The sequence below is a fragment of the Babylonia areolata genome, chromosome 5 (assembly GCF_041734735.1).
Source record: "Babylonia areolata isolate BAREFJ2019XMU chromosome 5, ASM4173473v1, whole genome shotgun sequence".
Classification (NCBI taxonomy): domain Eukaryota; kingdom Metazoa; phylum Mollusca; class Gastropoda; order Neogastropoda; family Buccinidae; genus Babylonia; species Babylonia areolata.
Window position 1 is genome coordinate 39,730,817 of NC_134880.1, and position 25,055 is coordinate 39,755,871.

The window sequence follows — 25,055 nt, forward strand, 5'->3', positions numbered from 1 at the left end:
CGAAATGTCGCCGTGAGGGTAAGTACCAAGCACACATCAGTTAATCTAACATCTATCTAACACGGTAATCACAACAACAGAACACCACACTTGCAAGTGTATACTTTGTGCAAATGATATATAAAAAACATATCAATGATTCCGTTTAGATAAAAGTCCAGTTTCTACGATATGATTACAGCATCATATATATATATATGATTAAAAGTAGGGCATACTGTTTTCCTAAACTTTTTCAAAGGCACTCGTGTACAGGAAAAAAAAACACACGAAACACACAAATTTCCAATGTAAGATCTCTTACTTCTTAGAGAGAACCGGATAAAAATGTCTTGCCCCGTTCCTTGTCATATAATCGTCCATATCCATAAAGAAAATGAAAACATAAAGAGAGATCGTTGCAGTAGAGAACCAATCGCCCATGTAATTTCTTTCCCGTTCGTTGCAATGTAATCGCTAAACAAAAACATCAGCTATTGTTGACCAAGGACAGATACTGGTATGATAACCACATCTTTGCAAAACCAAGTGCAAGCCAACACTAATTAGATCACCACTCTATAGCGAATAAAATGTTCTCCCTCGTACTTCCTCAGCTATAACGTAGCCGTTTCACAAATAATGTACATACATACGTCAAGATACACAAGCGAGACTAACTCTTGAGTACAAAAAACATCTTTTTACACAAAACAAAATGGAACTGGCTTCACTGTCCAAATCAGAGGTAGCGGTCGCGTGTGAGCTTTGATATGGTCGTGAGTATTTACAACAAACAGAACTCGGATACTCAGTTGCGGTGTCGCTGCGATGTCCGCTGGTATTGTACACCTGACCAAAACTGTCATCTTCATTCAGCATTCTCTTGCATTTGCTCTGTTATCCAAGTCATTTAGTTCTTCGACTCGAGACATTGTGATACAGGTAGCCGGGAAAAAGACTGCGACAAACTGGCTATCACATCATCTGAATTAAAATGCTGGATTGATATAAAAAAATAAAATAAAATTAAGTAAAAAGCGATTTGTCTCGCATTTGGCAGTCTCATTAGGTGAGATCCAACTTCGCTGAACTTCCCGCAGAAAAGGATATTCCACCCGAGTTCGAATCAAAGACACAACGTATGTGAGATCCAGTTTTGCCGAATTTCCTACAGAAAAGTATAATCTACCTGAGTTCGAATCAAAGACACACAACGGCTGTCCTTGGTGAAAATGTCCTGGAATGTTGTTGTAATAAATGCCATGAGATACCATGACAGGACAGTGAAAACGCTACCTGTCATATTCCCTGATGTGGTGGGAAAAAAGATAAAGTTCCTGCTGAACAGCATGTTTCACAGAATACGAGTGGAATGGTGGAAAGGTCCGGTATTTGGGGTCCACCAAAATATTGCTGGGTTGAAACATTATACCTGAGATATGAGTAAGATTATATTGTCTTCAACATCGTTTCATGTTGTTGTTGTTTTTAAATATACAATGCATATATTCTGCTTATGATTGACGATTCTTTTCACAACTCGATTCGACTGTGACTGTTGTGAATACATATGTATAGTTATAATACACATTCTGTTTGTATGACAAGCTTTTAACAATCTCATAATTAACTTGCACAATGCATTCATTCTGGGTCTTTTGCAATATCAGTACTTTTATGTCTTTCGCTGGGGATTTAAAAACAACAACAAAGCTATATAAAAAAAAAACCTCCCAACAACTGGTTATGACTGCAACCTTTCTTTTGGTCAAGACTTTAACTTCGTTTCTTTATTCCTTTATACATTCGAGTGTCTGCATAGATACACGTGCAAATAAAGTATTATTAATGACAATAAAGCGTGTTAAAAGACAATCGGTCAATATCAGACGCCGAACAGTGCAATACGCAAAGCAACAGGAAGAGACAAAACACCGCGACAGGTGCACGTTTCAGGTATCCCTGTACTTTGATTACATGTGTAGAAAGAAAACCAACATGGAAACCACCAACAACACACAACAACGCACTGATGACACTGAAATCTCTCGAAAACGGGACAACAACCTTGTTCATTATTACACGGACAGTAGAAAACGATTCTTGAAATATACATCTCTTAACTAACTGGGACGAACAAGGCTACACAGACAGCTGCTCAGATCTTACACGTCTCCTAATAAACAGAAATGGAAACAACGCGATATAATACAGAAAGGTAAAAAAAAAAACCAAAAAATACATAGAAAGCTACTCAGATCTTACACATCTCTTTTTAATGAACAAGAGTGGAAACAACGCTATATGATACAGAAAGGTAATGACAAGGTAATAAATCTGCACGTTATCAACCTCACCTCACGTCACCTCCCCTCCCCCTACTTCCCCCTCCTCATTCCACAAGGATGACCAGACGGATGGTGTAGGGGTCCAGGTGCATGGCCTTGCCGGCCACGTCCACCTCGGACAGCACGGGCTGACACAGGATCTCCAGGTGGAACTCGGCCGGGTGGGTCAGCTGGCGCGTGAAGTGCAGCGAGCTGATGCCGTGCCGCTCGTGCATGGAGAACACGTGACCCTTGTCGCCGCGCACGATGGTGTAGCGCGTGTTGTGCTTGAGCGGGGCCAGGGCCGGGAGGACTTTGACCACGCGCACCTTTGGGCGGGTCTGCTCGTGCTTCATGCGCAGGATGATGGTCTGGTTCTCGTAGGTCAGGCCGCTGCCGCGGCTAGGGGCCGGGGAGGTTGTTCCGGGCTGCTGCGTGCTGTTGTTGTTGCCCGCTGCTCGCTTCTGGTGGGTGATACAACACAACGTGACGGGTTGGCTAGAACAATCCTTCAAGGAATTGTTGCTTGAGGGGCGTGAAGAAAAAACTCTCTCTCTGTCTGTCTGTGTGTGTGTGTGTGTGTGTGTGTGTGTGTGTGTGTGTGTGTGTGTGTGTCTCTCTCTCTCCCTCTCTCTCTCACACACACACACGTACACAAAAGACGACAACACCAAGAAGTATAAACCGAAAGAAATGATGAATGGTCGGTACCGAATACATTTTCAGACACTAAATGTGATGGGCCAAACCGTACCATACCAAAGAAAACAACAGTAACGACAACAATAAGAACGCCAACATCAAAAGCAACGACAACTACAACAGCAACGACAACAACAACAAAAACAACGACAGCAACGCCAACAATAAGAACGACGTCATCAAAAACAACGACAACAACAACAACAACAGCATTGACAACTACATCAAAAACAACGACAGCAACATTAATGACATCAACAACAAACCCCAAAAAGAACATAAAGAACGAAATCAAAAACACAGAGTGACGGAACACCACGTGAGTACAGCATTAAAAAAAAAAGAACATAAAAAAAACATCCGACGGCAATAACAAAAACGAAAACAAAAACGACAAAAAACAACAAAAACAGCAATAACAGCAACAACAACTAAAAAACAACAACATACCATCACCAACAACAACGATACTCCAGCCTTCCCCCCATCCCCCCCCCTCCACTCCCCCCCACCCCTACCCCCACCACGCCACTCACCTGCACGTGCCAGTCGTAGTAGCGGTCGACGCTGCGCCGGGCCCTCACCCTCTCCCCAACCGACATGGACCGCTCGGCCACCACCCTCCTCTCGTACACCCTCACCACCTCATCCACGTCGTTCTCCTCCACCTCCAGTCTTACGCTGCCGCTGCTGATGCTACGCTTGCTGCGGCCGGCCCGGTAGGGTTTGGAGAGGGGCAGCTCACCGAAGTCGTAGTTGCAGTTGTAGCATCCCTCGCCCGGGGGGAGGTCCCCGCCTTCGTTGGGGTTGGGCTCGTGGGGGAGCTCTATGCCCGGGGGGTACTGCGTGATGGAGGGGTTGCTGGCCATGCAGTGGCTGCAAAGGAAAATGGAGGGGGTGGTGGGAGGTGGGGGGGTGGGGGGGGGTGAGTTAAACATTGTACTGTGTTGTGTTGTATTGTGTACTTATAATATGTGTATTGTGTAATACACTTTCAGAAAACTCTTAGAAAGGGGCGAACATTGTGCTGTGTTGTGTCGTGTTGTGTTGCGTTGTGTTGTGCAAGGAAGGGGGAAACATTTATTGTGTTGTATTGTATTGTGTTGTATTGTATTGTATTGTATTGTTATGTATGTACAAGGAAAGTGTAAACATTGTATTGTGTTGTGGTGTGTTGTATTGTATTGCGCTGTACTGTATTGCATTGTATGTGCAAGGAAGCGGGAAACATTTATTGTGTTGTGGTGTGTTGTATTGTATTGCAATGTACTGTATTGTATTGTACTGTATTTACGTGCAAGGAAGGGGGAAACATTTATTGTGTTGTGTTATACTGCATTGCACTGTATTGTATTGTATGTGCAAGGAAGGAGGGGGGGGGGGGGGGCACTTGCTGTGTTGTGTTGTGCTCTGTTGTATTGTATTGTATTGTACTGTGGAAGGGGGAAACACTGTATTTTGTTGTGTTGTGTTGTATTGCACTGTATTGTATTGTATTGTGCAAGGAAGGGGGGAAACACTTATTGTGTTGTGTTGTATCGTATTGTATTGTATTGTATTGTATTGTACTGTATTGTGCAAGGAAGAGGGAAACGTTGTATTGTGTTGTGTTGTGTTGCATTGCACTGTATTGTATTGTATGTGCAAGGAAGGGGAGGGGGGGCACTTGCTGTGTTGTGTTGTGCTGTGTTGTATTGTATTGTATTGTATTATGCAAGTAAGGGGGAAAAACTGTATTTTGTTGTGTTGTGTTTTGTGTTGTATTGCACTGTATTGTATTGTATTGTATTGTGCAAGGAAGGGGGGAAACACTTATTGTGTTGTGTTGTGTTGTATCGTATTTTATTGTATTGTATTGTATTGTATTGTACTGTATTGTGCAAGGAAGGGGGAAACATTGTACTGTGTTGTGTTGTATTATATACTGTTATCATGGACTGTAATACACTTGCAAACTGAAGAAAAGGTCGTGGTACTGTGCTGCACTTTGGCGACGCGCTCTCTCCCCTTGGAGAGCAGCCCGAATTTCACACACACACACACACACACACACACACACAGCACAATCAAATTCAACAGAAACAAAATGGTTGTAAGAACAATAATGGAATGTCCCAGTTATGATCAGTTGTGAAATAATTATGTTCCTAGAAAACATTTGTCTCCAAAATCGGGTTTTAATTTTCGTAATATGCTCAAAGGAGGCAAAAACGACATTTCAGCTGAAAGTAAGTTGATTGAAATTGCAAATGTTGTCTTGGTACGCTTTGGGGGTTAAAAGACATTTTTGTGTTTTCTCAACTTTTATGTGACATTTTTGTGTGTTTGGAAATGCTTGTTCTGGAGCATGAAAATAATCATTATTTTGTAGTAATCCTCCATACTCCAATAGGAGTGAAAGGAAATTAAAAGTACAGAATACAACACAACAGAGTATAATACAATACCTACCCTTCCACGACCATCCCCAGCGAACACACACACACACACACACACACACACACACACACCCACAGACCATCCATTTTAAAATCTTACCCCTGTCCCACGGGTACGTAGCCAGGTGGGCAGCCGCAGGTGAAACCAAAGGCACCCGACGACGGTGAACAACCGAACAAACAGGGACTGCCCATACATGCGTTCTCGTCTGCATAAAAAAAAAAACAACACACACATGAAAATAAACAAATAATAAATAAATGAATAAATAGATAAACAGATAAATGAATGAATAAATAAATGAATAAATAAATAAACGAATAAATGAACAGATAGATAAATAAATGGCTAAACTTATAAATATATAAATAAGCACACAATTAAACACACAAATAAACAAACAAATACATGGATAAATAGATAAATAAACGAATAAATAAATAAATAAACAAACAAATGAATAAATAAACAAAGAGAGAGAGAGAGAGAGAGAGAGAGAGAGAAAGTGCCACGGTGACAAAGTGTGCAAACTGAGCCATATACGCAACACCACATCTGCTGAAAAATAAAGGCAGCTTCCCGATCTTTGCACAAACCCAAAACGCTGATCTGGCACAGTCACACCACATTCAATCATTAATTAAATGATTATCTTGATTTCCTGGGACAACCGAATCGTACAGAAGAGACAGAAGGAGAGAGAAGCAGACATACAGACAGACAGACAGACGGACAGAGAAAGTGATAGTAAAATAGAAACAGCACGCATCATGTAAAAACAACGCAGTCACACCACAACCAACCATTTATCCTGGTTTCCTGAAACTACCGAATCTTTCCGTGAGAGAGAGAGAGAGAGAGAGAGACAGAGAGAGAGAGACAGAGAGCGAGCGCGAACTGGGGTGAGGGAGCTGTAGAAGGAAGAGAGACAGAGACTAAAGACTCATATGGTTTACTGACGAAAGCATCAGTTCATTCTGCTCTTGTTAGATGAAACAACACATCGTCTTTGGTTCATGGATACCACAGAACATGAAATCATCCTTTTAGATCCAGACGGTTGACTTCATCCTGCAAGTTCAGTTACTCATGCTGTTAAGTGTCTGTTCGCGTTGGCTCTGCTTTGCTTTGCTTTTGAAGAGCACCGCTTAGATGTTATTCGTTTTCGGTGATTCTCAATAGTGTCGCACATATACCACCACATTTTTTTACAGTTGGTTGACATCAAACTATGGGCCTGGGTTTAATTCTGTGTCACCACACCGAACGAGGAAGCTAGATGTGGAAGCTCGTAGTTGCTGAATACATCAACAGTTTTTTGTTGTTGTTTGGAACAGCTGCTTTTGAAAACGATGTCTGATTTCTTCTTCTTCTTCTTCTTCGTGGGCTGCAACTCCTACGTTCACTCGTATGTACCCGAGTGGGTTTTTACGTGTATCACCGTTTTCAAACCCCGCCATGTAGGCAGCCATACTCCGTTTCTGGGGGTATGTCTGATATCAACACTGATCTGTGAGTGAGAAGTGGTGACACAACACAACAGCACGATTCACAGAGAGAAAGAGTCAGAGAGGGAGGGTGGGAGGAAGGAAGGGAGAGGAGGGAAAGGGAGAGAACACCGAACTATTGAGTCAAAAGCTTTACAACCCTAATGACATGGGGGCATGGGCAACACAATGAAACAAGGATACAGACACAAGACACAGACGAGCTGCAAACAGACATACAGAGAGACATGCAGACACACGGGCAGTCAGACAGACAGACAGACAGACAAGACAGCCCACACAAGGGCCGGGCACTGACCGACACAGGACAACATGTCCATGTCAAAGCTGAGTCCCCCCTGGCACTGACAGTCGTAGCTACCCGGGGTGTTGATGCACACCGCCAGACCGCAAAGGTACCCGCTGGAACACTCGTTGTCATCTGCAATCACACACATACACGTACGAACGCACACACACACACACACACACACACATGCTTCATCACAACATGTTCGGTGAAAGATCACTCCTTCACCCAATGCTTGCCCCACTATTCCACTGTCAGCTTTTTGTTTGCTTTTGGGTTTTTTTATCAATGCATACCCCCTTCCACTCTCCATACCCACTGTATGCGTGTGTTTGCAGACATACATTAATGTGTACGTGTCTAAATTTCCTCGCAGTGAACAGACAATAAATCAATGGGAAAAACAGGTTCGGGTATACTTTGTAGATTGCCAGTCAAAGCCGAAAACAATAAATCGTACAATCCAACATCGAACGTTTTTTTTCTTTGTTCAGCTTTGGGTATATAAAAAATTCAGTTCTCATGACAGCTGTTTGTGCTAAGATCAAGAATGATTTTGTCCATGAAATGCGAGAAGAGAGAGAGAGAAAGAGAGAGAGAGATAGAGAGAGAGAGAGATGTGACGAGTGAGAGAAAGAGAGGCAAATGTGGGGATGGGGGTATAATCTGAGTTTCTGTTTACGTGTGTAAAACACGTCTGCCCAGCATTATTCACAAATAAATGTCAGCTTGAGTTCTACTCTATGAAACTCTAGACGCAATAAATAGCAAATTTGTTGTTCAAAACCTTTAGCGTAACATTTTCGAATATGCCCACACAAAAATACAGGTGTTCATACATAAACAGAATAATGCTGCACTTAACTGCTGTCGTAACATTCTCGAACACGTCTGTAGAAAAAATACAGGTGCCCTCTCTCTTTATCTCCTTGTCTCTGTTTCTGTCTCTCTCTGTCTTCCTCTTTCTTTCCATCCCGCCCTCCACCCCACCCCGCCACCCCTCTCTCGCTCTCTCTCTCTCTCCGACGTCGCTGCAATGCACGTTATTCCAACAATTCCAAAACTACGTTAGTTACATCGTCAAAATAGTTCGCCCACAATCCTTTCAAGCTGAACAGATGTATTATGACAGTAACAGCGTGGCAGCTATCCACAACAGAAGAGGCCTGCTTGTATGAGTTAAATCAAATCACATGCTGGAGTCATTAAAACAAAACAAATGTTTTGAACAAACATCATATATGTCAAGTTGGGGGCATGAACGCCAAGTGGAACCATGTAAAAAGGGCCATGTTTTGAACAAGTAAAGACTTCCCCAAAAGTTCAGGACCACTTCATGAAAGCTGTATGTTTTCACAGAACACTGCAAAAACCGAGAGATGATGCAAATCATGTAGAATGCCAGTGGTCAACCACTGATGTTCGTCCTTCGAATTCGAAGATGCCCATGGCTTTAAATATCAGATGGATGATCGGTGGCTGTGGGTTTGGGGGTGACTGGTGAGGCCAATACAGGCGCTGAAGGCTCGCCCACATGTGGGACAGAAGTGAGTGGGTGCTGTCGTGGTCAACCACTGTCTCTCGTCGAATACACTGATGCCTCATTGCACCACAAACAGTTTGAAAAATGCGTTTGAAAAATCGATGTTCAGCCAAAAAAAAAAAAAGGCAGTTATTCAGTAATCTATACACGATTGCTGTGATCTGTCATTGTGAAAAAAGATATCTGGAAAAATAAAATTTAATAAAGAAGAAGAGATGACAACACTTCTGGCTATGAGTAATGTTACTTTGGCTGAATACACCGCTGTTAGCCGAAGCTTCAGAATAATTTCTCTTGTTGTTGTTGTTGTTGTTGTTGTTGTTGTTCTTCTTCTTCTTCTCTTTCTTCTTCTACCTCAACTCTGTGAAGAGTCATCGGGTCTCGGGGCGCCGTACAGAAGACCAGCGCACCAAATTCCTCGAGGTCTGGCGTTTGCAGTGTCAAAAAAAAAAAAAAAAAAAAAAGCCTGGGTACCTGCAAGTGGTTTTCCTGTCCATTTTGAAGTGTTGTCCGTCCCGTCCAGCCATCCATCGTTTTTACAGTATCATATCACCATAACCCCCACCCCCCCCCACCCCCCCCCAAAAAATATGTATATAATAAAATAAAATCAATCAATAAATCAATCAAACTGTGCAAGTCCCCAGGTGGTCCCCAACTTTTTGTGCAGCCTGTACCCTGTGTTTCAGGGTGGAGCAGCAGCGCCAGGAGGAGGAGGAGGAAGAAGAAGAAGCCCCACGAGGCCTGCTGTTGGACACTCACCAATGCAGTTGCCGAAGTGCTCGGTGAAGCCTGCCAGACAGATGCACTGGAAGCTGCCCAAGGTGTTCTCGCACTCCCCTTCGCACTTGCCGTCAGCACACTCGTCTTGGTCTGTGTAAACACACACACACACACACACACACACACACACACACACACACGCACGCACGCACGCGCGCGCGCGCACACACAGTTTCAGTTTCACTTTTCAGATCTCAAGAAGGTGTCAGAACGTGTGGACAGATTCACACTGCTGTAAAAAAGAAAAAAAACCGAAAAAAACAAGAACGGCAGTAACAGATGCCTGACCTTTTCATAAACCCAAATGCACTGATTAGGCTTTAAATTAGGAGTCTATCCTAGGATAGTGTGAAATATTAACATTTAAGTAAAATTATAAGACCATAAAAAAGAAGTAAATACATTGAAATGTGTTGATGGAAAAAGATACATTGAATGACAAATGGTTAAAATAAAAACAAGAAATATGCACGCGCACGCACACGCACACACGCGCGCACGCACACACACACACACGCACGCGAACAAACACACACACATACACCCACACACACACACACCTCAACCACCCCCCACACACATCATACAATTACATACATGTATATACGCACTGCACGTCAAACTGCGCAGTTTAACATAGTTCTGGTCTGTTTCTTCCGAAGGAATCGGATTCTCTAAACATGGGAACATAATAATCATAACGTCTTAAAAAAAAAACAACCCAAAAAACAAACAACAACCGGTATTGTTTTCAGGCTTTATTTTGTTCTTGTGTGTGTGTGTGTGTGTGCGTGCGTGCGTGTGTGTATGTGTGTGTGTGTGTGTGTGTGTGTGTGTGAAACAATGATGCCAAAGGAAACCAGTGTATCCAAACAAATAATTATGGTCTCGTGGTTTCATCTTCTACGACTGTAAACCGTGTTGAGACACGTGCATGGGTATGTGAAACTGTAAACCTTACCTCCCTTGCTCCGTCTGTCTGTGTAGAAGAGAGGGGTTTCCTGTTTGTTGCTTTTATTGTGCTGTGTTGTATTGTGTTATTGTGGTGTGGTGTGGTGTGGTGTGGTGTGGTGTGTTGTGGTATGTCGAGTTGTGCTGTTATGTTGCATTGTGTTGTGTTGCTCTTTGTCAAAACATATTTCTATATTTCTCTGCATGAAATTCTGGTTGCTCTCCCTGGGGAAATGTGCATCGCTTCTAATGAAGCGCCACTCATGATTTTTTTCCCCCTGCAAGTACAAATATATTTGTATTTCTTGTCAAAGTGGTATTTTCTACAGAATTTGCCAGGGACAACCGTTTTGCTGTCGTGGGTTCTTTTACGCGTGCCATGTGCACGTAACACACGGGTTTATTGTCTCATCTGAATGACTAGCGTCAGACCACAACTCAAGGTCTAGTGGAGGGGGGTGGGGGTCGGGGTGGAATTCTGGTGAGAGTGGGATCCGATCCCTTGTGGTAGGATTTTCGAAACGGGGACTCGGCAAAGTGTTTCGTCCTTAGGGACGGCAACCTTGTTTCCAAGCTTCCGGTTGTTGTTTTTTATTTTTTGTTTTTTAAAGCTTACATTCATCTATCATGCTAAAGGAGAGGACTGGGCCCCACCTTCCTATGCCGAGCTCTCGACACAGCGGACAATGAATTCACTGCCACAAAGGATGTAGAAGGCTATGGAGCCTTTAACCTTTTTAATTAAACTTTAACATTTGTTATCATCATCATCATCATTATCATTATTGTTGTTGTTTATGTTTTGTTGTTATTTTGTTTTTATAATCATCATCATTATTATTATTGTTCCTATCCTCCTCCTCCTCCTCATCATCATCATCATCATCACGACAGTTAGCAGAACAGCTCGGGTACAGCAGCACCGACTGACTGCTAACTGACTGACCTATGCACTTGGTGCCTGTCTCGTCCTGCTTGTAGCCCCGGGGGCAGATGCACTCGTAACTGCCCTGCGTGTTGTGGCACGTGCCCACCGGCCCGCACTGCCCGGGTTTCTCTGTGCACTCGTCCACGTCTGGAGACAAGAAAAACGAGAAAATTTTTAAAAAAATTCTATTTCGATGATAATAGATAAGCAGTAATATGTTGGGTTGTTGTTGTTTTTTCACCCATCCAACACACGCCCTTTACAGGATATGTACTGACATACAGAGAGAGAGAGAGAGAGAGAGAGAGAGAGAGAGAGAGCATCACCATCGGTAGCGTTGTGAACACACACACAAGCACATACACACACACACACAACAACAACAACACCACACACACACACACACACACAAACGAACAAATACACGCACTTGCACGCACACACACACACACACACACACACACACTTGTAACGAACAAATACATGCACACACACACACACACACACACACACACACACAGCTCCAGCTTCTCTGTGTACTCGTCCATGTCTGCGGAGAAAGTTTCAGTTTCAGTTTCAAGGGGGTGTCAGAGCTTGTGGACAGATCCATATACGTTACACCACATCTGCTGAAAAAAAAGGCAGCAGATTCCTGTCTTTTGCGTAAGCCCAGCTCGCAAATCAGTCCTTGAGAGTCTTTCCCATGAGAAACAACATCATCATCATCGGTAGCAGCGTGAAATGTGTTGGTGGGAGATGCACACACACACACACACACACACACACACACACACAGACACGCACACACGTGCGCTTTGGCTTCCACACACACACATGTCCACACATACACACATGTCCACACACACACACACACACACACACACCCAACATATAATTCAGTACATCTCCACTCTTACTTTACTATAATCCGATAAGCCACTATTCAATGTAATGACAGGTAGATCAAACATTAATGTCCCTTTTCTTCAGATGTGTCAGAGCGTATAGAATTAACTATCAGTTCGAACGCTTTGACACCTCCTTGAAACTGAAGATGACACTGACAAGGTTCGAACCTGCGTAAATGTGTACCTGTGGGCAAATCTATCTGAGGCAAGGCGAACTACCCCAGGGTAAGCAGTATCCGGGATTCAGGAACAGTCAAGTCAATCCGCGGGTCTCCAAACCCAAAGGCAAATTCGCCCCTTCTACCTGCCAAGGGCGACTGCCCACGAAGCAGAGGTAAATATGGCGGATCATTTTGTAGCGTTGTTTTTGTTGAGGGAAAACAGGCGTGCTTTGCAGACAGCACATGTTTTGCTAACTCTCTCTGCAATGCTCTGAACTGTAGTGCGGTGAGAAGTGAAAGAGCATTCGCAGAAGGGAATCACCAGGGTTTAATTATAGACGATGGGTTAGTTGCTTGAATGCACCGCGCGTGTCTTGTATACGGATCCAACTTAACCCTCAAGGTAAATTGTACCTGCGGGTCCCTGCTCGTATCAATGGTGACTTGCCTGAAGGCAAACTTAAGTTTCTCTTGAATACGGCCCTCCAGTCGTCAGTACACCAAACGCAAACCACGTCGCTATGGTTACACGTATCAGTGTTCTCTCATTCCCCGAGTGAAAAGGTAAGTAATAAAACTCATCGGAAGATTGGAGTCTGGCCACTAATGAGGGGAGGTAATGCATAAAAAGGGCCCTGCACGCCTCTCCTGGCACAGGAATTCACACCGGGTGGCCTGGTAAAAAGTGCACCGTTCCACCGGGTGACCCCTACAGAATGGCAAACAACAGGCAGCTCCCACGCATGCACCAGTGATGCTTATCTCTTATCTCGGGAGTGAGAACTGGTTCTTGATGTTGTTTTTCTTTTTTTACCGCTGCAACCTCCCCCCCCCCAGCCCCCACTCCCCCCCCCCCCCTGCTCTCTCCATCTCTCTCTCTTTCTAACTCAACCCAATTTTTCTTTTCTTTTTTTCCCCCTCTTTCTTATTGCCATACCCCAACCCTCACACATTAACGACAGCAGTATGTAAAAAAAAAAAAAGCTACATAAGCCTTTGATTAAAAATAAAGTTGTGTGTGTGTGTGTGTGTGTGTGTGTGTGTGTGTGTGCGTGTGTGTGCGTGCGTACGTGCATGTGTGTGTGTATGTCCAACCCACCCACAAACACATCCATCACTACCCCACACGCACACACATGCACACACACACACACGCACACACACACGCCCCTCCCTTTCCTCCCATCCCCTCACACACACACGCGCGCGTGCGCACGGATCGAACCACCTACCCACGCACTGTCCCCTGAGGCCCTTCTTGTAGCCGGGACCACAGTCACACTCAAAGCTGCCCGGCGTGTTGATGCAGTCATACTGACAGTTGTGGCGCATCGTCGTGCACTCGTCCAGATCTGTAAGCGTCGTTCAAAATACTTTAATTAGTCAGTGTGCTTTGCGCTGTTTTGTACTGTATTGCATTGTACTGTACTGCACATTGTATTGTATTGTATTGTATTGTATTGTATTGTATTGCATTGTATTATACTGTATCATTTGCACAATGTATTGTATTGCGTTGTCTTGCGTTTTATTGCATTGTATTGTATTGTACTGTACTGTATTGTATGCACATTGTATTGTATTGTGTTGTATTGTACTGTATTGTATCACAGCGTCGTTCAAAATACTTTAATATTAGTCAATGTGCATTGCACTGTATTGTATTGTATTGCGATGTACTGTACTGTATTGTATGCACATTGTATTGTATTGTGTTGTATTGCTTTGTATTGTATTGTATTGCGTTGCATTGCGTTGTATTGTATTGTACTGTACTGTATTGTACTGTACTGTATTGTATGCACATTGTATTGTATTGTATTGTACTGTATTGTATGCACATTGTATTGTACTGTATTGTGTTGTGTTGTACTGTACTGTATTGTATCACACTGATCTAAAACTAAAGTAAATCTAAATTAATGTTTACACTAATCATTGACAGACGTACAGAGGAGGAGGAGGTGAGGGCAGTGGTCAAGCACCTAGCTACCCTCCTGGGTACTCTTGTCCGTGACAGACAGACAGGCAGACAGACAGACAGACAGGCAGACAGACAGACAGACAGGGAGAGGTCAAAGCAGTGAACTTCCATGATAAACGAATAGACAGACACTGACAGACAGACAGACAAACAGACTGAAAGGAATAGATTAAAGCAGTGGACTTCCATGACAAACGGATAGACAGACACTGATAGACAGACAGGCAAACAGACTGACAAGGAGATATTAAAGCAGTGGACGTGCATAACAAACGGATAGACAGACACCGACAGACAGACAGACAGACAGGCTGGGGAAAATTAAAACATTGGACTTCCATGATAAAACGGATAGACCGACAGACAGACAGACAGCCAGACAGACAGACTGACCCCGGCAGGTGCGCTGGTCCATGTTGAGCACGTAGCCAGAGGGACAGCCGCACACAAAGCTGCCCAGCGTGTTGGAGCACGTGAACTCGCACACTTTGGGCCGCTGCTGACACTCATCCACGTCTGCCAATGATATAAATGCATGATCATGCACGGTTGCTCAAAGAAGGAAACATTTCCTTCGGTAATTGTGTCGTTTATATGCTGCTGGGTAACATTTATTTCGACATTACTGCATTTGTGTTGCGTTCACCTGCCGTGAATCTACAGCAAACGAAAATAATAATATATCACGTGCCCGAGCATGATATAAACCGTTAGCTTCTTGTGGCTCTGCAGTTTGTGTGTACATACTATGCTTTCTGAATAAAGATTTGTTTAAACCAATACGCAGATGATTAAATGATAACAGCAATGATGATAATAATCATAACAATGATAATAAAAATAACGATGATAGTGATGCTGATGATGATAACAATATTACTACTACTATTTAAAATACTACTACTAACGATAATAATAATGATGATAAAGATGCTGCTGCTGCTGTTGATGATGATGTAGCACTAAGCTTCAAATTGGCCGATGAACGCTTTGCTGTAGTATTCACAATCAGTCAATTTTATCTATCTCCCCGGAAAAAACTCCAAACCTGTGAAAGTGCTCCGCTAGTTTCTCTGAGACAGAATTGGCGTTGTCATCCACTGTATCAAAAGTGATAATTACCTAAGTGATACAATAAAGCACTAAGGACAATGAACTGGCCGATGTCTTCCCAGTTTTACATTGATTTGTGCTACTTTCTGACACACAGATCTGCGTGTGTGAAATTCCAGCTGTTCTCTCCAGGCAGAGCGCTACAGTGTAGAGCGACCCTTATTTTTTCTTTCTTCTTTTTCTACCTGCAAGTGTATTTGTTTTACTATCAAAGCGGATTTATCTACAGAATTATCACCAAGGACTATTCTTTTGTTGCCGTGAGTTCTTTTACATGAGCTGAGTGCATGCTGCACAAGGCTTTGGTTTATCGTTTCATACGTGATATTAGCACACATGGTTTTGGTTTATCGTCTCATACGAAATATTTGCACACAAGGCTTTGGTTTATCGTCTCATACGAACTATTGGCACACAAAGTTCAATGGTAGCGGGGACTGAAGAAAATCCTGACGACTGTGAAACTATTGATCATTCAGCTCTCACTTTGCTGCCGGATCAACTGAAAGCTTATGCCAGTCTCTGACAGAAGAAGACGGAGGCAGAAGGTGTGACTGACCGATACACCGCTTTCCGGACTGGTCCGTCTTGTAGCCCTTGTTGCAGACACAGCGGTAGGAGCCCATGGTGTTGAGGCAGCGGCCGTTCTCACAGGCTCCTGGCATGCTGGAGCACTCGTCAATGTCTGCCAGGGGGACATCACCACAACCATCATGGTTACCATCTTGTTTTATTCACTGAGGGGCGGGGCAGACTGGCAGGTGGTTTGTCACAATGGTGTGTGTGTGTGTGTGTGTGTGTAAATGACAAATCTCTCTCTGTCTCTGTCTCTCTCTATATATATATATGTACGTGGAGACTAGGGTGGGGGGGGGGGAGTATTGCATCGTTCACTTCACGTTATCAGTTACTTGTGATCATCTTCTACACATTATACCCGCACCCATGAATTATTTTTTTGTTAATGTTCCTCTCTCTCTCTCGCTCTTACTTTCACACACACACACACACACACGCACACATACACACGCACACACACACACACACGCATACATACGCACGCACATATACACACGCACACACACTGGGAGCTGCTTTCGGGCGCTCATCATTGATTAAATTAAATGATTAATACGGATACTATCACTGCCTTATGGCACTCATCAATGGTTAAATTAAAAGATTAATACGGATACTATCAGCCAGAGACCAAACTCTGTCATTCCTTTCCTTCATCATTCAGTCAGGCTTCAGTAAGTCAGTCACACACGTGAAAAACACACGTGTGTACAAGTGTGTGCACTCTGATGTCCACATCCACAGCGCAATCAGTCAGAGACCAAGCTCTGTCGTTCGCTTCCTGCGTCATTCAGCCAGGCTTCAGTCAGTCAGTCACACACACGAAAAACACACGTGTATACAAGCGTGTCCATTCTGATCTGATGTCCACATCCAACCCTTTCACACCAGGGGCCTGTGACAAGACAAGACGTGTTTACTGATTTGAAGAAACCCCGTGGGGGGCACATGAAGATGTTACATATTCCGTGTCACTAATGTGGCTTCGGCGAGTGAAGCAAGTCTCACCTTTGCCGTCCGGAGTCAGTCCAGGGCCCATGGGACACAGTCTGCTGAAGGCCACTGAAAGCATACAGGGACAACGGGGTGTGTGTTTAGACTGTAGGCTTTCCCTGGAAGCTGGGTTTGAACTTCTGATGATTTGATTTGATTTGATTTGATTATCATTCTCCGTGTCTTTTATGTGTTTGTATACACACTTAGACATACATGCACTTAGACACACATATACTCACACACACACACACACACATACACACCGCACACGCACAGACACACACACACACACACTGAGAGAAACTGGCAAACCCTCCACCTGCTCACTCACCCATTCACACACACCCGGTACCCATCCATTATCAGACTGACCAGTAAGCATATACTTACCTACCAACCAATCAACCAACCCACTCACGCGACTGCTGTCCACACACACACACACACACACACACACCCAACACACACACACCACCCACCGCTATCCTTATATATCCACCAACCTCCACACCCACCAGCCGACAAATCCGCTCCCCCAACCACTTTCCACCCACACACACACCAACCAACGTACCTATTCCACCAACCGCTACCCACCCACCCACCCACCCACCAACCAACACCCCTCCCCCACTCCTTCCTCCCCCCCCCCTCCCCCCACCCTATGAGCTACCCCTGTACCCACAGGAGGACACGGAGGGACACCGTTCACAGGAGCGGCCCCAGGCGGCAGCCAGGGAGCAGCAGCACTCCGCCTTGGTCAGACGGGCCAGGTCCGGCGTCTGCACACACCTGCCGCCCACCAGCTCCAGGTAACAGTAACCCAGGCGACGGTCTGGAGGGAAGGAAAAAGACAAACGTTGTGTGTGTGTGTGTGTGTGTGTGTGTGTGTAACCCAGTCGACGATATGAAGTAAAGAAAATGCAATCATTAAGTATGTGCATGTGTATGTGTGTTGTGTTGTGTTGTATTGTGCTGTGCTGAATTGTTATGTGTTGTATTGTATTGCACTCTAATTGTATTGTGATTGTACTGTATTGCACTCTAATTGTGTTGCATTGTACTGTATTCTATTGTACTGAAAGTGTGTTGTGTTGTGTTGCGCTGTGTTGCATAGTATTATATTGCGTTGTATTGCATTGCGTTCCATTGCATTGCGTTGAATAGCATTGCAATGTACTGTACTGTTCTGTATTGGATTGCATTGCATTGCATTGCATTGCATTGTATTGTATTGCATTGTATTGTATTATATTTTGTCACAGATTTCTCTGAACGAAATCCGTACTGCCTTGCCTAGGGAGAGCGCATCGATACAGAGCAGCGCCAACCTTTTTTTATTTATTTATTTTTTTTTTTGGTTGTTTTTTGTTTGTTTTTGTTTTGCCTGCAAGTGCATTTGTTTTTCTATGAAAATGGTTGGATTTTTTTTTTTTTTTTTTTTTACAGAATTTTGCTAGGGACAACTCTTTTGCTGCCGTGGGCTCTTTTCCGTGCGTTACGTGCATGCTACACACGGAACCTCGATTTTTCGTCTCATGCGAATGACTAGTGTCCAGGCCACCACTCAAGCTCCTGTGGAGGGGGATTAAATACTGGCGAGTGTAAGATTCGAAACTGTGCGCTCTGATTCTCTCTCTTCGCGTTACGAGAAAGGCCACCACTCCATCAATGTATTATACATTTATATTTTCTTCCTTTAGTTCAACCTGTTTTCACTTTGGGTGATATTCGAAGAGTTATGTATACTACATACATACACACATACATACACATATATATGTATGTATGTGTGTGTGTACGTTGTGCGTGAGCGCGTGCGTGTGTTGTTTAAATATGGTTTTACGCACGTCAGCACGCCTGCATCTGTCCTAAGCTCTACAACACACGGACCTCCACCCTTGCACTCACCATAGCAGGTCTTGCCGTCTGGGGAAGACTCGTAGCCCGGGTTACAGTCACAGCGGTAGCCACCCTGGGTGTTGTGGCATCGTCCGTTCTGACACACCCCGGCTTGGGTTCGGCACTCGTCAATGTCTGAGGAGGATGACACAGTTTGGTTGCTCTGTTGCTGTTTTTTTTTTTGTTTTGTTTTTTTTTTTGGGGGGGGGGGTCTTTTTTGTGGGGGTGTGGTGGGGTTGTTGTCTTGTTTAGTTTTTTTGTTTGTCTTTAGTTGTCGCTGTTGTAGTTGTTGCAGCAGTAGTAGTAGTAGTTGTTGTTGTTGTTCGTGGTATTGGTGGTGGTGGTGGTGTGTGTGTGTGTGTGTGTGTGTGTGTGTGTGTGTGTGTGTGTGTGTTTTATGTCGCACTTTAAAAAAATTGGAGGGGTGGGTGCGCGGGAGGGGCTGGAAGGAGAGGCGAGGGACAGCTATATCCAAATCTTGTCTTTTGTGTGTGCATGATGACCTTTATGACATATCTGACATATCCGCTATTTTCATAATCTTTCTCTTCCGGATTAAAAAAAAAATGTTTAATCTTGTTTCACTGCATTTTTAGGTGGGCGAAAATGAGGGCAAGTTGTTGATTTGTTAAACTGTTGCCCTGTTATTACCCCATAATATCTCTCTGTCTCTCTCTGTCTCTGTCTCTGTCTCTCTCCTCTGACCTGCTCGTTCGCTCCGTCTGTCTTATCTCATTTTCTCCATCAGTCCATGACCCCTCTCTTTCTGGTTCTGTCTCGTTCGTTCGTTCGTTCGTTCTCTCACCCACACCTAAACTCACACACACCTACGCACACATGTATACACGCAACCAACACACAGACAGACAGATACACACACACACACACACACACACACAGAGCAGAGAAGTGTTCACTGACCAACACAGTCGTCAGAGCCGCGCTGTATGAAGCCTTCAGGACAGACACAGATGAAGGAGCCCACCGTGTTCTTGCAGGCAAAGCGACACTTGTTGGCTGGGGTGCTGCACTCGTCCACGTCTGACAAGTCACAACAGTCATCGTATTAACACCAACACTAACAATGACGACGACTGTGATGATACTGATGGTGATGATGATGATGATGATGATGATTATGATGATGATGATTATGATGGAGAGGTGGTGGTGGTAACGGTGGGTGTGGTGGTGGTGATTCCGACGATGGTGATGATGACCACGATAATCATGGTGGTGGTGGTTGTGGTGTTCATGACGATAATGACGACGATGACGACGGAGATGATAATAATGATGACTGTGATTGTAACGATAGTGTCAACGACAATGATAATGACGATGGTGGTTATAGTGATGACAATGATGATAGTGTTGATAGTGACCATGACGACCGTAATGATGACGACGACCACAATGATGAACATGTTGATGATGATGACACTATAAAAGTTTCAAAGTCATTTCCTTAATTAAACATTACGTTGAAGATGACAACGCTGATGATGCTGCTGTTGATGATGATGACAATGACGATGATGATGATGATGACGATGATGATTATGGCGACGATGATGATGATGATGAATAATCAAAATCAAAACTTTAACTGTCAAAGGAACTACGTAAAAAAAAAAATTCTTCAGACACGAATGAAAATACTTCAGCTAATTTCCATAACGATTACTTCGGTGATGATAACGATGATGATAGTGATGATGATGATGATGATGATAACGACGATGGTGTCTGTGGTAGTGGTGTTGATGACAAATAGGTTTTAACATCGCCACTGATAAAAACACTTCCTACTCAAATCAACGCGCGCACACACACACACACACACACACACACACACACACACAAAGTACACCCGTATGCAATCATGCGTGCACACACACACACACACGCACACACACGCTTACACAAAATCAATACACCGTATGCAAGCATGCACAGATACAGACATACAAACACACACGCACACACAAACCAACCAACTATAACAGGCAGCAAGACAGACAACCCAACAGACAGACAGACAATGGGGAAACACGTGGTGCCAGACCTTCACAGTGGATCTGGTCGGCAGCCACTTTGTAGCCCATGGGGCAGATACAGCGGAAGGTGCCGGGCATGTTGAAACAGCGGAACGCGCACTGGTGGGCCGCGCCTCGGCACTCGTTGATGTCTGTGGACAAAAAGAAAGCACAATACCAAACGTTATTCATTTCATGTGTATACGTTACTTGAAATATGTAACATTTTCATTTTCGAACATACACACACACACACACACACACACACACGCACGCACGACACACCTGACGCACGCAAGCACGCGCGCACACACACACACACACTTTTCGTCTGAAATCACAATTGTGGATAGACGTAAAACAAAAGAACGAAAACACACACACACACACACACACACACACACAGAGTTTCAGTTTCAATTTCTCAATGAGGCGTCACTGCGTTCGGACAAATCCATATGCGCTATACCAAATCTGCTCAACAGTAGTTGCCTGACCAGCAGCACAACCTGTGTACCTGTCAGAGTGGATTTCTTCTACAGAATATTGCCAGAGGACAACACTTTTGTTGCTATTGATTCTTTTTCAGTGCGCAAAGTGCGTGCTGCACACGGGACCTCGGTATATCGTCTCATCCGAAAGACTAGACGCTCAGTTTGATTTCCCATTCATACTTGGGAGAAAGGACGAGGGCGGGAATCGAACCCAGACCCCCAAGGACTCTGTATTGGCAGATGAGCGTCTTAACCATTCTGACACACCACAGAGAGAGAGGCAGAGACAGAGAGAACGGAACGGAACAGGATGGTTTATTCACCAAAGTCCCCAGTGAAGGGGTTTACATGAACATTATGCAACTCAATAAGACAACATAAAGCAAACAAGCATAAATATAGATAACAAAGCATAATTACATTCATTTCATGATGTGGCTATTTCTACTGAGAGGGAGCGAGACAGAGACAGAGAGAGAGAGAGAGAGAGAGAGAGAAACCGAAGAGTATCAGTCGCCACAGAAGAAGAGACAGACCCCCCTCCTACCTTGGCACACTTCGCGGGGCCCACGTTCGAACCCCGTGTTGCACATGCATGAGAAGCTGCCCTCGTTGTTCATGCACGTGCCGTTCCCGCACACCCCACGGTCCTCGCATTCGTCCTTGTCTGTGGAAAAAAAAAACAAAAACAAAAAAACACGTTGAAAGTTGAAAGCCTATTACAGGCACATGGGCACTGATTTCAATCCCAAGAAGTTTAGATAAAGGAATAGTAACGGACTACCTGATCTGTAACTACAGAGTTATCAGAGTTAGGCAAAGGCTCCTCAATGAAGAACACACTCGTCAACAGCAGCCAGGAGGTTAAACAATAGTACGTGTAATATGCGAATGTGTGCGCATCATTGAAACCTGACTGAATGACACAGGAAACGAATGAATCATGAGTGTCTGAAGGCAGCTGTCGGTCGGCTCTACCCGGGTAGACAGCCTGTTTTGCAAATGACTCTGTGCTTCTAAACCGCTTAGAGTTTGGCCTCTCGCGGAAGATAGGCGCTAAGTATCAACAATAAAGGCACTAAGTATCAACAATAAAGTATGTAAATATGACAGCCAGTCCTGTCCGACATTGACCATCATAGCAGCAGAGGAGGCAACTGCTGTCCTGTCGACAATCCGGGCTAGAATTTGATAATAATGGAGAGTCTTGCTCAAGTTACATCCCCACTCTCTCAGCCAATGGGGTTTTGGGAGAGACAGGGTTGGGCTGATCCTCAGAGGCCAAAGCCAGCCACCAAGGCTGCAGCACGAAGAGACAGTGTAGTCTCTTGCCTCCTAGTCTGAGTCATAGTCCTTCACAAAAGACTAAGACTAAATGAATTCTCATTTTAATACACACGCAGATCAAAATTAACACGCACGTTAAATATCCTGGAATCCATGTCAGCGTTCGGTGGGTTATGGAAACAAGAACATACCCAGCATACACATCCCCGAAAACGGTGTATGGCTGCCTACATGGCAAGGTTAAAAAAAAACAAAAAAACAGTCATACACGTAAAATGTTACATGTCTGTCTGAGTGTGTATGTGTGCGTGTCTGAAATCTGATTGAACGACACAGGAAACGAATGATGAGCACCCAATTGGCATCTGTTAGTCGGCTCTACCCAGGTAGAAAGCCTGCTGTGCAAATGACCACATGTTTGTAAAGTGCTTACAGCTTGGCCTCCCACCGAGTATAGGCGCGATATATTACTATCCATATCAAATCAAATCAAATTAATGAATGATGCACTCACCGATGCAGTTGGTCCCACTGGCATCCAGGCGGTACCCTGCCCCGCACTCACATCGGAACGAACCGTCCGTGTTGACACAGAACCCGTTCCTGCAGACGCCAGGGTTCAGTAGACACTCGTTGACATCTGCACACACAACGTGGAATAATAATGACAAGAAGAGGTAGAGGAAGGAAGAAGAGAGGAGAAGAAGAAACAGGAAGAAGGAAGAAAGAAGAAGAAGAACGTACATTTGAATAGGCCCTTTCTCTCCGAGAGCTCAGGGTGCTTTATACGTAAGAAAAAGTTACAAATTGCACGACCCTCTCTCTCTCTTCCTCTCTAGTAGCAATGGTCCGTGCTAACACTGCGACAAACGGGATCGTCGTGCTGAGTTCACCTCTCTCTCTCTCTTTTGAGAAGCAGTGAATAAAATAATTAATCATCTCATACCCTAATAACGTGTTGGCAAGTGATCTCCAAACAGCAGTCAACAACTTCGGACAGCGGGGCACGTGGAACTTACCTCCCACTGCACCGTCAGGGGACGTGGTGATGTAACCGTACCCTTCAGGACACAGGTACTCAAAGCCAACTGAAACAGTTCCAAACGGACTAGATGTTAACAACAACAACAACAATAATGATAATAATAGTAATATCAAAATGATATTCTTCATCATCAATATCATCATTAACATCATCATCATCATGACAGCATCTATTATGAGCAACTGGCAAAAGGCAAAAACCTCCACACCGAGAGAATCATTCCCTGCAGCAAACCACACAAAATACAACTGTTACTCCCACTACAGCCCTGATCTTCCATGTCCTTCAATACCAACATAATACCACACACACACACACACATACACACACACATACACACACACACACGCACACTAACACATACACACTTACACAGACACACACACACACGATGGAGTCTCCCGTCGGTCCGACGGATGAGTAGGCAGGCAGGCTTATCTGTCGGTGTGTGTCCTCATATGGGAGAAGAGGCCGATTCTGGATGCACAGCACTTCCCACAGGTGTTGCAAGGGAAAACGTCTCCAGAACTTGAGCCCTGCTTCCTTCGCCCACGCTTCTCCTTGATGGCCAGCGTTCTCTTGTTTTCAAACATCTTTATGCCACTAGAGCACAGCATCCTCCAGCGAGAGCGGTCAAGGGCATCAGTTTCCCAGGAAGCAATGTCTATGTCACAGGCTTTGAGGTTTGTCTTCAAGGTGTCCTTGAAGCGCTTGCAGGGTCTTCCAAGTTCACGGTGGCCTTCCTTCAGCTGGCCATACAAAAGCATCTTCGGGATTCTGCTGTCTGTCATGCGGACGAGTCCTGTCCAGCGCAGCTGGCACTGGATATCTCTCTCTCTCTCTCTCTCTCTCACACACACACACACACACACACACACACACAACTCACTGTCTCCAGGCTTGGGACACAGCATGCACATCTGACTGTCGGCGCCCCAGGCTTCGCCGTTAGTGCAGCAGCACTCGGCCTTGGTCAGGTTGGCTTGGCGGGGATCCACGCACACCCCGAAGTCATTCTCGGCCCGCAACGACCGCTTGCTGAGCCGGGTGTTGTCCTTGAACACGAACCCGTCGTAGCACGTTCCTCTACGGGTA

The 25,055-nt window shown here is 44.5% G+C and overlaps 1 protein-coding gene across 1 annotated transcript in view; it reads right to left on the reverse strand.

Moving 5' to 3' along the window:
• Positions 1-1,709: 1,709 nt before the first annotated feature.
• Positions 1,710-25,055, reverse strand: part of LOC143282274 (fibrillin-2-like) — a 71,494-nt gene continuing 48,148 nt past the window's right edge. Inside the window, exons 48-66 of the mRNA XM_076587874.1 lie at positions 25,025-25,055; positions 24,850-24,976; positions 23,935-24,003; positions 23,430-23,555; positions 22,176-22,295; positions 21,164-21,286; positions 20,017-20,136; positions 19,105-19,230; positions 17,879-18,028; positions 17,206-17,259; positions 16,178-16,303; positions 14,899-15,021; positions 13,754-13,873; positions 11,471-11,599; positions 9,553-9,663; positions 7,257-7,379; positions 5,550-5,658; positions 3,548-3,887; positions 1,710-2,773 (exon numbers count right to left, since the gene is read on the reverse strand). The exon at positions 25,025-25,055 is cut by the window's right edge and continues 1 nt beyond it. Of these exons, the coding sequence (XP_076443989.1) occupies positions 2,375-2,773; positions 3,548-3,887; positions 5,550-5,658; positions 7,257-7,379; positions 9,553-9,663; positions 11,471-11,599; positions 13,754-13,873; positions 14,899-15,021; positions 16,178-16,303; positions 17,206-17,259; positions 17,879-18,028; positions 19,105-19,230; positions 20,017-20,136; positions 21,164-21,286; positions 22,176-22,295; positions 23,430-23,555; positions 23,935-24,003; positions 24,850-24,976; positions 25,025-25,055 (2,626 nt within the window). The 3' untranslated portion in view covers positions 1,710-2,374. The remainder of the gene's footprint in view (positions 2,774-3,547; positions 3,888-5,549; positions 5,659-7,256; positions 7,380-9,552; positions 9,664-11,470; positions 11,600-13,753; positions 13,874-14,898; positions 15,022-16,177; positions 16,304-17,205; positions 17,260-17,878; positions 18,029-19,104; positions 19,231-20,016; positions 20,137-21,163; positions 21,287-22,175; positions 22,296-23,429; positions 23,556-23,934; positions 24,004-24,849; positions 24,977-25,024) is intronic.